The sequence below is a fragment of the Lagopus leucura genome, unplaced genomic scaffold (genome assembly GCF_019238085.1).
Source record: "Lagopus leucura isolate 7727_CA_CO unplaced genomic scaffold, USGS_WTPT01 Super-Scaffold_100048, whole genome shotgun sequence".
Lineage (NCBI taxonomy): Eukaryota > Metazoa > Chordata > Aves > Galliformes > Phasianidae > Lagopus > Lagopus leucura.
The window spans coordinates 580,609-593,829 of NW_024962294.1; the positions used below are offsets into that span (position 1 = coordinate 580,609).

At 51.2% G+C, this 13,221-nt stretch overlaps 1 protein-coding gene across 1 annotated transcript in view; it reads right to left on the reverse strand.

Moving 5' to 3' along the window:
- CSMD2 (CUB and Sushi multiple domains 2) overlaps window positions 1-13,221 on the reverse strand; it is a 229,439-nt gene that overhangs the window by 19,491 nt on the left and 196,727 nt on the right. The window contains exons 50-57 of the mRNA XM_042885206.1: window positions 12,564-12,749; window positions 12,141-12,335; window positions 10,583-10,756; window positions 10,091-10,264; window positions 6,666-6,839; window positions 5,688-5,876; window positions 2,875-3,048; window positions 377-559 (exon numbers count right to left, since the gene is read on the reverse strand). Of these exons, the coding sequence (XP_042741140.1) occupies window positions 377-559; window positions 2,875-3,048; window positions 5,688-5,876; window positions 6,666-6,839; window positions 10,091-10,264; window positions 10,583-10,756; window positions 12,141-12,335; window positions 12,564-12,749 (1,449 nt within the window). The remainder of the gene's footprint in view (window positions 1-376; window positions 560-2,874; window positions 3,049-5,687; window positions 5,877-6,665; window positions 6,840-10,090; window positions 10,265-10,582; window positions 10,757-12,140; window positions 12,336-12,563; window positions 12,750-13,221) is intronic.

Consider the following 13,221-nt stretch of genomic DNA (forward strand, 5'->3'; position numbering starts at 1 on the left):
CTCTGCATTTCTGCTCAATGCAAATGACTCTTGCACGTGCCAGTTCCAGCTTTGACACAGGCTTGAGGCTGTTCACATCACTCACTCTGATGCGTTTCTTTGATAAAGCATCTATTAACTGCTTAGTGGTGCTAAATGCAGCGTGCCCTGCGGATGTTTGGGAGGTGAAGAGGCTGCCTCACGACATGGACAGACACGGAGTCAGAGACTCACAGAACGGCCTGGGTTGCACAGGAGCACAACACTCATCCAGTTCCAACCCCCCGCTGTGTGCAGGGTCGCCAACCAGCAGACCAGGCTGCCCAGAGCCACATCCAGCCTGGCCTCGATGCGTTTCACGGTCAGCAGCTCGGCTGGGACCAGTGCTGAGCAGTACCTTCACACTCGGGCTGCACGCCGCTCCACGAGCCGTTGGCCTGGCACGTCCTCTCAGATGAGCCCCTCAGAGTGTAGCCAGGCTCACAGCTGAACCTCACCACGCTGTCCACACCAAACTCATCTCCCAGCCCGATGCCATGCGATGGGATCCCCGGGTCGCCACACACCCCCTGGTTGCCTCCTGTTAAGAAGAGAGCATGACACCATCAGAGCAAGCAAAGCTCAGGGCACGGCTCTTCTCACCCACCTGCACTTTGAGAGCACCAACACTGAGATTGGGATCGTGTGGCTGACTCAATTTAACTCCACGTGACAAGTCCCCCGAATTTGGGAGCCCGCTGTTTGCAAGCAGGTTGCAAAATCTGGCCTGCAAAAACTCCTGCATCTCAAGATGGAGTCCTACCAGCTGGAGCTGCTTTCCGTGGCAGCTGCTCCAGCAGACAGCAGCTTGGTTGCCAGCATCAGTCATGTGGATGGTTTCCCTCCAAGCAGAAATTACAACATGCTCCAGGCCACCTCAGCGAGCCCCATTGTATTTGCAAAACAAGAAGCTGTTGGGTTTGGAGCGCAGAGGCGAGAGGGATCCAGCTGAGAACCATCCGCTGGTACAAGTTGTGAACACTTTGTGCTGCTGGCTCTGCGTCTGGGGATGGGAGGAGGGAGCAGCTGGAGCGGATGCCTCGCGGGGAGCTGCTGGAGCAGGCTGGATAAATGCCCACCTCCTCGCTGTCTGGTTTGGGCTCGCACCGCGTACGCCTGCTCTTGGCTTTCTCTGCTAATGATCTGTGTAAACACAGTGAGCCCCAAGCCAGAAAGGACAATTTCACTCCAGCAGCTCACAAGGAAGGTCCCAGTTCCCGGCCCTGCTCCCATTTGCTGCAGGTACAACCTTTGCAGTGTAACATGTAATGTAAAATATAATGAACGTATTCGTCATCTGGGGAAAAACACTCGCTTTTAGAAAGAGGGGGGAAATGCTCCAGGCTCAGCATTTTCCTTCACGCTGACTTGGACCAAAATCCTTTGTTTCACCTTGCAGAAGCTGTCATCGTACTGGAGAGATGTGCACACCAGAGAACCTTGGGCAGGAGACATTCAGGACTTATTCTGCTCTCAGCTTCCACCCTGGGCTGGGAAAGGGCCCTGGAGAACCTCCCTTGGGCAAAAGCCAGAGCCATGAGCCTCTGCTCTCCTGTGCCAGCTTCCAGCAAGGGCACGGACTGGGAGGGCACAGGGAAATGAAGCACCAGGCCAGATTTGTGGTCTACAGTTAAAGGAACGTGACAATGCTTTAATTACTCATTGCTTTGGTCATTGTACCGCCCAAGTTTGGGGTAATAAGAGGGGCCCTGTCTTGGCTGCTGGGGAGAAATCCCCAACCCAGGTTCTGAGGGTGTTCACGGGGCCCCAGTGCAGGGAGCTCCCACCAGGGCCCATCAGCACTGCTCTAACACTGCTGCCGTGATGTCCTTAAGAAAAATCACACACAACAGATGTCAGCAGGAACTCATCAGAGCGATGCTGAGCATTCCAAACATCCACCCAAAAAGATCATGGGAGAGACAGTGAAAACCACAGGGGGAAGAAGCACGAACTAGAGCAGAAAACCCTTCAGAGCAGCTACAGATCAAGAACTCTGCAGACACAGCTTCTGAATAGGAGGACGGCTCTGCCTGATTTCTTTTCGCTTTCCAAAGCAGAGGTTAAACTTGGTCAAGTACAGCTGCTAAGTCTAAGTGGCATAATTAAAAATTAACACTTGTCCCAACTGCTTTGCTCCAGCTAAGTTCTCATTTCATCTGCAACTGTGCTCTCCACGGAACGACTGACCGGATGGCACGGAGAGGGCTCTGCACAGCATCCTCCAGTTATTCAGCATCTTTCCTCCCACTGGAGGCCATCAGCTGGGATCCCAGTGCCCTGATCTCAAGAAGGCTTGGCAGCACATCCCTTTCTATCGCCCACTGGTCTGATTTGTCTCCTTAGGGACATTTTGGCTCATCAGGACGTTTTCACTGCAAGACCCTTTCTCACTGGCACGGAAGCAGAGATGGAGTCCTGATGCCAAACCGTTCCCAGCTGATGTGCTGAGAGCCGGGACAACTTGTGGTGCCTCAACAGCAGATGCCAGGCCCTGGAAAGGGGCCACACATGCTCTTTTACTGGAACACACGAGAAAGAGGATCAGATACTGCAGTTGGATGCAAGGACCCAATTTTTCACAAGACACGTTCACCCTGTACAGAGAAAACTGTAAAGCAGCAGGCTGCAGTACACCTCCTGCCACAAACATTTGCTGCAGTGATTTATTCCTCCTCTTGCAAGCTGAGTGCTTTACACTCTGCCAGTGCTTATCATCCAAGTTGCAGGGGACTCGATAGCGAAGATTGCGATTTTCAGCATCCCGCCATCCGGCAGCGCTCGCGTTCCTGCAGCTCAGCAGTGCTGTCCTGCTGTCCCCTCTCGGGCTGCAGCCCGTCCCCAGGCCCAGCTCACCTGAGCAGTGTGGCAGGGAGCCGCTCCAGCGCCCGTCCAGCTGGCACATGCGCGTGGAGTTGCCAACCAGAGCCCGCTTCCCCAGGCAGCTGTAGCGAACCACGGAGCCGACGGTGTATTTGTCACCCGAGATCTGAGCGTGGGGTGGGGAGCCCGGGTGCCCACAAGAGACCACTGCAAGAGACAGATGCAACAGCCTCAGCCACCAGGGAACCGCCTGGCTGCGGTTGCCTGCTGGCACTCTGGCAGCTCACACCGACGCAGCTGCCCCAGAGATGCCCAGCAAACAGCAGCGCCCAACGCCAGGGATGGGCTCACACCGAGAGCAGACCCTGCATCGCCTCCTTTGAGGGCACATGAGGCACAGACCCCGCTGAGGGTCTGCGCATCGCTGCCTTGCCCTAACACCCACAAGCATCTGCGCATTCCTCAGAGGACCCTCCTTAACCTCAAACCATTCCATGCACATCCTCACCCCCCGCCCCATCCCGGCAGCACAGAGCTGTAATCGATGCTGTGTCACACCTGAGCAAATTATCCTGGCGGATTCCGAGCGCTGCTCGCTCAGCCATCACCAGTAAAGAAGCACCGCTAACAATAATTAATAGGTTTACTTTAGCTTGGCAATCAAAGTGGAGACAGCGAGGGTGTTGACAAATATACCGACAGATCTAGGGGCTATTAGACAGGTCTGGATGAGCATTCTCAGCCTAAAGACCACGCGTCGCTCGGCTGCTGAAGGAAAGCATCCGTAACGGATATGTTCTCTCCCTCTGCTAGAGTCTAAAAATACAAATACTGGCATTAGGTAGAAAACATGATGTATGCCTCAATAAAAGGAGAGCACGCTTCTGTTTGGGCACGTGGGCGTTGAAATATATTGGTGCAGAGCTGTGACTAAAACCAAGGACGCTTTGCAAAGAAATGGGTTTGATAGCTAATACTTAAACTCGCACTGTAACTAACAATTTAATAACAGACACTCCGGCAGACTCAGCTAAGCTTAAAACCTGTGGCAGTATTGAGGTTTTTAGGGGATTTATGTACACAGCAGGCAGACTGCTCCTTCTGATGCGCTGGGCTCAGCTCCCATCTGCTTTTCTTCCTGGACTTCTCTCCCACTCCTCATAGGAGATCAGCTCTGCTTTATTCCCCCCCAAACCAGGCACAAGACGAGACTCTCAGCACAAGCCTCTCCAGCATCAAGCTTCTTGGCTTCTGTTTTAGAAAGTCCCCACTAATTTTGGGTTCCCAGCTGTAAACACTTGGAAGGAATCCAGGTTTCAGCACTGACTGCATCCTGACTTTGACTCACAGAGAACACAGACGTGCAAAAATCTCTCCAAGCTTTTACGCCTGCAGATTCCAGATATCAGTTGTAGGACTGACCAAAGTGCCCACAAGTCTCCTCCAAATCAATGGATGTTCAGCATGTTAGGGAAGGAGATCCTTTTACTCAGCTGAGCAGCTGTGGGCTGAGCAGCCCAATGGAAGCAGACTCATGGTTTGTAAAGGCAACTGCTCGCCTGGAGCCCCTGCAGCTGTGTTAACACGTGGTTATCACTTGTCAGCTCCCCACGGCCTGTGCAGGGTGCTGTAAACACGAGAAGGTGGTATGCTGCTAACAAAAGCAAAGGAAAACGTGCCAAACTTTCCTGCTTATAACTCGGTGTCAGAGGATAGAACAAGAGGAAAGAATTGGGGATGGCTTTGGAACAGCGCAGCTGACTCAAACTTAAGCAGCTCCATTTCTGACTGCTTTAGTGATTTGTTATGCTGGGTGACAGGAGATCACAGTTGCTTTAGTCTCTAAAAAGGAAGCACCAGCACAGCCCCATGTCTCTGTTCTGGCTGTTGGTTTTTTTTTGCCTGCTTGCAATACCAACCCCATAAAACTTTTGTTTCCTCCTGGATGGCTTTCACATCCCAGGAAAGCTCCCCATGCTCTGCCCTGGGTGTCACCTGCACTGCTCCTGGGGCCAAACCCCCTGGCTGCTAACATGGGGGCAGAGCAGAGCCTGTCCTATGAGGCCAGCACGCTGTGCTGGGGGCAATCCCACTGACTGAATTGAATTGAACTCCATTCAGTGCCCGGGGAGCTCCTGGGTGAGGCATTACTACTGCAACACGTGGGCCACATGAGCATTTTGTGTCTTCCTACACGTAAAGTCCTCTACACTATTGGAAATATCCCTTAACCCAAAGTCACTGCCCTGAACCTCCCAATTCGCTCTGCAAGCCGCAGTGGCACACAGGGCCAGGACACTTTAAGAAAGGCCAAAAAATGTAAAGGAAGAGTCAAGAAACAGATCCTCTTTACCACCTGCTTTGCAGCAGAACAAAGTCCCAGTGTGTTTCACCACAATGCCATTTCCCTTCCTTGAAGCCATGGGGATGAGCGGGTGGAGGGGAGCTCAGCCATGCCCTGCTGGTGCTAAATACACTCTGTCCTTGGTCAGGCTAATTGATGCTGTTCCCTATGAAGGTCTGTGTTTCAGAAATGATGCTTCTCTTCTCTACCCACAGTATTTCTGCTGGAGCCGCACGGAACCAGTGTGAGCTGCCTCCCCTGCAGAGGGAAACAACCTCTGTCTGAAGAGATTTCTCTCCTCAAACCTCTTCTTTCCCTCCTGTGGGCAGGACCGGAGGCCAGGAACATTCCCATGGATTAGAAAGGGCTCTGGGTTCAGACTTTCTACAAGAGATTTCAGCCAAGTGAGCACCAGGAGAGCCGCACGGAATGAAAACGCGTGGCAGGTTTGCGGAGCAGGGCCGGAAGCCCTGAGTGAATGGTATTAATCTGAAGAACTTACAAAGACACTGTGGGAGGGCACGGTCCCAAGTGCCATCCCCCTGACAGGTAAGGACGTGTGTACCCAGTAAGTAATATCCATGGCTGCACTGATATGAGACAGTTGTTCCAAAGCTGAATCTGTGAGGACCGCTCGGCTGCACTTGACGGATGCTGTTTTCCAGGTGCCCGGGGTCGGTACAGTTTACAACTGCAAACAAACAACAACAACAACAACGAAAAGTACAAAACAAAGGGTGTAACAAAGAACAAAGGGTTCTTCAAAAAATGAGCAGGAAAAGGGGAAGAAACCACAAGAACAAATTCCACAGTTTGGGGCGGGTTTCGTTTCGTTTCTTTTTTTCAGATTCTTTGGGAGCAGAAATGAAAAAAAAGAAATCTTTATTAGAAAAAAAGAGAGTGAAGGCAATGCTGCAGGCTCACAGCCTGGCACATGGTGCTCAGCAGCACAGCCTCACTGTCCAGCCCCAGATCAGGACTTTCACACCCAGCTAAGGCTGATTTCTTGACCCACACAGATACTGAATTAACGGAATAAAGACTGAGAGAGTGAAGGGAGGGGAGGGAATGTGAAGCGAACTTGGTGCTAATATCACTGGAAGTAGGGCAGCATGTAAGGAGAAAGGGCTCTGCAGCAAAGAGCAGAATGTTTGCTTTGAGTAAACTGGTCTAGGGTTATCAGGATGACCTCTGCTAATGGTCTAGCCTGATATTCTCTTTTGTACTCCCCACTTAAAGCAAATAATTGCATGTCTTGGAGGATACAGGGCTGGGCAGAGACCATTAGGAGAAACCCAAGGGAAAACTGAATTTGTAACATCTAAGCAGGCCCTCAGAGTTCCAACATCACTTGCACATCCCTAAAGAACCGTGAGGTGTTTTACACAAGCTTAGGCCAGCTTCAAGCTGGATTTTGGGAAGGCAGAGCAGTCAGTGAGGACGGGAGGCAGCCCAGCACTCCTGGGCAGAGCAGACTTACCACGGCAGGCAGGCAGGGTGCTGCTCCACTGCCCGTTGGCCAAGCACTGCGACTGCGCTGCTCCTTCCAGGCGGTACCCCGTGTTGCACACAAACTTGGCCACGTCGTTCAGGTTGAACTGAGCGCCCTGGGTCAGGCCGTTGGCAGGGTTGCCAGGGTGGCCGCAAGTGATGGCTATGATTAGAAATGGGAGATGTTACCTCTTTTGAATTATCTGGTGGTGGAAAAAATACAAATCTCAAGAAAAGAGAGCGTGGAAAAACCCACATCAACTCTGAAACTCACATGGACCTCAAAGATCTGTGGCCAGCTCTGCTGCAATACTGAATCAAGTTGAGGATACGGTAGCTTTATTCATTTCACTGGCGTAGGAAATTCTCTGAACCACTCTCTAAGCAGCAGAGTGGCAGCATCTTACTGACTTATACCATAAATCCCCAGAGCTCCTCTTCAAAAATCCCAGCTACTGCTATTAATCTATTGCCTTACATTACCCTGGGCATCGCAAACGCAGCCATGAAACCTGATGTTTTCCTCCCCCTGCCTGGTGTAAGTCAGATGCTCATTGCAGTATAAAGTAACACCTGGAGGGATAGTAAAAAGAGAAGAAAAATCAGGTTTCGAGCATACGGCCTAAAAAGCTTAAATCTTCCTGCTTCAGTCTGAGAAACTTCAGGGGAAAACCTCTGTAACTAAATCCCTGTAATGAGGATTTTTGTGTAGTTCTTTTTTCCTGTGGCTGATGCAAAGCCCAGGGCAGCCCTGAGCTGCTCCAGCACGTCCCAGGGGAAGCATCAGGTGAGGAAGGCACAGAGAGCAGAGCAGCAGGAGCCCAGCAGCATCCAGCACCTGCAATGCTCAAGTTGAAAGCACTTCCACCTGGGCCGCTCTGCTGGCAGAGGTGGGGCTGGGAGGGAGGGAGCAACCTGGGAGACCTTTGCTTTGGGCACAGCAGCAAACCCCACCGTGCAAAGGAAATGTCAGGATGCTCCGTACAGAGGTTTTTGGCTGCTTAAGGAATGTGACATCTTCTGACAGCTGAGGACGAAATGATATTGATTACTGTCACGCTGAAACTGGGTAATGGCCCAGCAGTGGAAGTCCAGCACTCAGCTGTATGGCTGCCAAAGCCAGAAGCTACAGGGGAAGATGAAATTCCCACAAAAGATCCATAACACATCTGACTGCCAGGGCTGGACTGTACCACAGGGATAGGAATTTATTCCTTATGCAAGCTGGTGACAGGTACAGGTTTAAAAAATATGAAGCAAGACAGCATTTCAGTGCTACAGGAAGCAGATGTCAGATTCTCTGAGGGACTTCTGAATACAATTATGCACGTTTTGAAATAGCTGATGGATTCTTTCCCAGAAAAAAAAAAAAAAAGGCTCCCTCCAGTTGGCACGGATCAAAAAGACCAGTTCACATAGAGCAAGCAACTGCAGCAAGTTTAAAGGGAAAATATCAGGACAGTGGGAAATGATAATGTGGTAACACGAAGTACCCTGAGCTTATTCTGAAGGTGATAAAGCCTCAATCCATCTCATTTCAGAGCTCAAGAGTGGTCTGCTTTAATGACATTAAATTTATGTTATCCATAAGGCTTAATGTAGTGTAAGAACTTCAAGGCCAGTTTCTGTCTGGGACACCTTTGCAGGGCTCTGCACAAAAGCTTGCTGGGCTTTCAGGTGCCAGAGTGGGAAGGCAGCACAAAGCAGCACTGAACAAAGGAACTGCGTGCAAATGAGCCCAGCGGTGAGGGATGGATCAGTACCAGAAGACAGACGCAGACAAGCTTTGTTCTGAAGGGTTCGGTCCCTCCTGAAAGAAACAAGACGATGCAAGGAAATGGATGCTTAAAAAATCCTCCGTTTCCATAAATCTGCCTGACAGCAGGAGGACCTCTATCAGTGTGATTTCCTGGCCCAAGGTTACTGCGTGTGTACTTGGCAGGCAAAAGTGAATTTCAACTTTTTCAGCTGAGCATCCTCAGACACCGGAATAATTCACGCCTGCCTAAAGAACCAGAGGCCTTCCCAATAGTTCTTATCCTAAAAGCCCCAGGAGGAATCCTAGACATGAACAGTGTTAGGAGCCTTGGGCAGACTTTACAGCTTGAGTCTGTTTCTTACTTTTAGGCTGGCATCTGCATATTCATTGATTTGCAGGTCGTCCTTACCTCGTATCTTGCTGGTACTGTTGTGCCTCAGCACACAAAGCCCTAACCCAGACATCAGAGGTGGGAAGTAAACACCTGGAGAATCGTGATATGAAATGGATTGCACTGTCCAGCGATAAGAAGATGCTTAAACTTATTAACAACCAGAGCTCTAGAGACTTCCTTAATTAGCTTATTTACTGGAAAGATAAATGAGAAGGTTGTGCAAGGTGACTCATGAATGTGCATCAGAGGAAGAGAGAAGCTGACCTTCTCTGGCACAGAGCATGGGTCTCATAAGGAAGGTGAGAGCAGCAGTGTGCTTGGTGGGTGCCATGTCTGCCTCCAACCTCCCCACACCCCGATGAACCCTCCTCAGAAAGCCCCCCTTCACCTGTGCTCATCTACTGGAAACGTGTGTGAAAAACCCCAAGATAAAGTGGAATTTATACAGTAGAATGGAGAAGCAAAGCAGTCAGAACTGCCATGCCACCACTGCTGCCATTCCTCAGCTCTGTCCTGTGCAAACCCCAGAGATGTTCATGCACTGTGCACTCACTGTGTGCATGCAAAGCAATCTTGAACAGCCCGGGTTTGAAATGATTTGGGAAGCGGAAAAATAAGCAAAGCAACCTGAAAGCCCACAGGTTGCTCCTTCCCAAACCAAGGGTGGCTGCCTACAGGACCTGCCACTCCAGATTTGTTCCCAGCAGGACAGATGGAACCAACTTCATCTTTGGACTGCCTGGAGAAATACCAGGCTCACTTCCAAGCATTGGTCCTTTTGGAAACCTGACTGTGTTTCTCCTGATCTCCCAATGTCATCTCTGTTATCTGGCCTCTGAGCACACGGTATCAGTGCCAGAGATGGCTGTTCTGTTATGGAGAGCACTGCTATGGACTGCAGAGCTGCCATCAACATGGGCTGAACGGGAAGGACTGCTCTGCGCGGAGGGGAGGCACTCAGCTGGTGCTGTCAGCCTGACAGCACTCTGTGAATGAGGAGCATTTCTGAAACAAAGCTGAACTCCCCTCCCAGAGGAGCAACGGTATGGGGAACCACTGTTTCTCAGCTGAGGGAGCCTGCTTTGGAAGAGGGGTTGGACCAGATGATCTCTACGAGGGCCACCACTGAAAAGCCAGGACTGACAGTGAAAGCAGGTCCCCCCGCTCCAGCTCTTCATTGCTGTCAACTCAACAACAGCCTCTGCGTGTTTTCTCATCCTCTGACCACAGCCAGGGCTAAAATACCTGACAACATACTTACGCACACAGACAGGCGTCTTCCCGGACCAGCGGTGGTCCTGCTGGCAGATGCGCACGGACATCCCGATCAGACGGAAGCCGGGCTGGCACTGATACACCACACTGCCACGGTAGTTGTAGTTCTCACCGTTGATCTGCCCGTTGACGATGGGGCTGGGAACGCCGCAGTGCCCGGCTGCAGGAGGGACACAGGGGAAGCAGTCAGAGCTCCCGCCCAGAGCCGGAGCACGCCGACCTGTCTGGGTGGATCTGCAGTCATAAATCAAACCGGAGCGGCAGCAGAAACAACAGATCATTTTTAATAAAGCTCTCCTCTCCGATCTCAAAACATCTCACAGCTGCTATGCGGTACGGAATCAAAGCCCGCTTCCTTCTTACACCTACTGACAACCCCAATGCGCTCGGTCCTCGCTCGGGCTCTTTCTCCTACCAGCCTTTAAACCCCTGCTCCCTCCCGACACGCCATCAGGGCTCCCTCAGCACCACCACGTACCCAGGCACCTCACGTCAGCCCCGCTCCACAGCCCGTTGGCCATGCACTCGCGCACACGGGAGCCCACCAGGGTGTAGCCAGTGTTGCAGGAGAAGATGGCAGTGGCCCCATAGCTGGTCAGCGTGCCGATCTTGTTCCCATTGGGAGGCGTGGGCAGGTCTCCACAGGAGATAACTGAAAAGGATCCCAGAGCACAGTAAGAGGAAATTTATATGTGTACTTCATTTTGTTTAACAGAAATGCGACTCTCATCATCACAAGCCATTACTGAAGGCAGAAATGAGTATTAAACAGTTACATGCGGAACAACAACGGTTTGGTCACGTTGTGTGAGCTGACACATGAGCACTGCTAATGTTCATGCTTCAAGACATGAGTCGAGCAGGAAAGGTAAGACTGGCCGGGAAGAAGCCAGCCTTTTTCACAAAGGAAGTTCTTCATACAGAGATGTTTCCATTATTAAGCCATCTCCAGATGCAGCTGGGAAGCAATGACTTTCAAAAAACCCACAAAATGGCGTAAGATTAATGTGGGATTTCAAACCAGAGCTTGGAGACCTCTGTGCTCCTGGCAGAGACTTCCAGGATAGGGCTGCAGTCTCCAGACCTGACCCAGAGAGGACACCCAGATGAGAGCCCGGGAGCCACCTCCTCTGACACAGCTGGAGCTGAGCTGGGAGCCCTTGGAGATGCAGCTCCAGACACAAAGTTCAGCTCTTTATTTCACCTGCCTTAAAGATCTGCAAATCCTCTGGGAGCTTTCACACTCAGCAAGAAAACAGAGCCTCACGCTGGGTTCCTCTGACCTTAGTGCACTGCCAAGTTCCTGTCATTGGAATTTATGTGGCAATAACACAGGAGAAATAAAATGGGGTCAGGCTCACGCTCCTGGATCTGGCTGAAGAGCTAGCGGGGGTAAAACTACATCTGTCACTGAAGCTGGCAGTTGCATCTCCAGAAACAAAGAGAGAGAGCCAGGAGGGAAAGGAGAGCTGCCACTCTGAAGGAGAAATCTTGCTGCCTCTATCTGCACTCAGAAGAAGAAAAACTTCACCTTTGACAAAAGAGGAGGTCCAAAGCACTGAAGTCATGTCAGAACGACTGAGAGCTGCTTGTTTGCCAGGAATGCTTTTGATTTACAGGTGACTCTGTTACCCTCATAAACTTGGCATTTGCATCAAATTGGAAGAGGTTAGGTTTTGAATCACAATTTTTTGTTTTCTTTCTTAAAAGCAAACTTCAGAGCATCTGGCACTGGTGACAGCTAAGCTGCTGGGACCTGACAGCGACAGATGAGCTAATGTGCTTGAGTTCTTGGAAAAGTGTTTAAATTAAACCGAGAATCAGACCAACAGATGACCTCTCCCTGCTCCCAAACTCTCCTTTAGCAGCACAGTTCTGCAGCTACCCCCTCAGGTGCTGCCAAGAGCGCCCAGGGCTGTGTTTGCACACTAACAGCAGAGCTCGCACCCCTGTCCCATGGCCATCAGAAAGCGTGATCCTCGTGAGACGCCCGGTGCAGCTGACCGGCCCCTGGCACGGCTGAGCTCTGTTCTTACTTTTGCAGGTTGGCATGGGCTCGCCGATGCTCCACTTCCCGTTGGCCTGGCACCTGATGACCCGCTGCCCTGTGTAGTAGTAGCCAGGGTCACAGATGAGCATCAGCTGGGCGTTGTAGTGGTACTGGATCTCGTAGGTCAGGCGCCACCGGCCGTGCTCCACAGCAATGCTGCTGATATCGGGACAGGTGACAGCTGGAAGCCAGGGAAAGAAACGAGACAAAGCTGTTTAAAGGGTGCTTTGGGGTACCTCAGGATGGTTTTTTAAACAGGGGATAGCATCAGCATCTCCATTTCACAGGTGGGAAAATGAAGCCCCAGAGGCATGAGTTTCACAGGCTGAGGATCCTTGTGGACTAATGTTGTACCTGAGAGGCAGAGCTGCCCCTGCTGGAGCAGGCTGATGGTGCTCATGGTACTCACCCACACAGGGTGGGGGTTGGTTGCCGTTGCTCCACTGCCCTTCCTGCAGGCACTCGGTGCTGTGTGGCTCACCAGGAGCCAGCTGGAAGCCTTGGTCACAGTGGTACACAGCTTTTGTCCCCACCGTGTATTCCTTGCCAAAGACGACGCCGTTCTTTGGGGCTCTGGGAACTCCACAGGAGAGAGCTGGGAAGGAGGAGAGCAGAACCCAGCTGAGCAATCAGGCAGCTCTCAGTGTTATCACAGATATCTGTAAGTGAGCCGAAAGCCTGATCTCAGGCTCTCCTGTTTGTGAAAGCTCCAGCACTCCGTTGAATCCCAAAGCTGCACTGAATGCCCACTTCCACAGAGGATCAGATTTTCAGCTCTTTTCTAGGGGTGAGGTAACAGCAAAGCCAGCGCTCAGTACCAGCATCTGCTGGAAGAGACTGGCTCATGCTCTATAATATCCATAACACAAAATGCATCAACACAGTATTTGAAAGTTTCCACACAGAGATAAAGGATTAGATAGCAGTAATGGTTTGTATTTACATCCCACAGCAGCAGCAACCCAAAACCCTTTTCTAACTGCACTTCTGGATTGCAGTAGGCAGCAAATTCTATAATTATGTAGTGCCAGAAGGAGGGATAAATTTAGCATCGTGGCTGAGAAGGT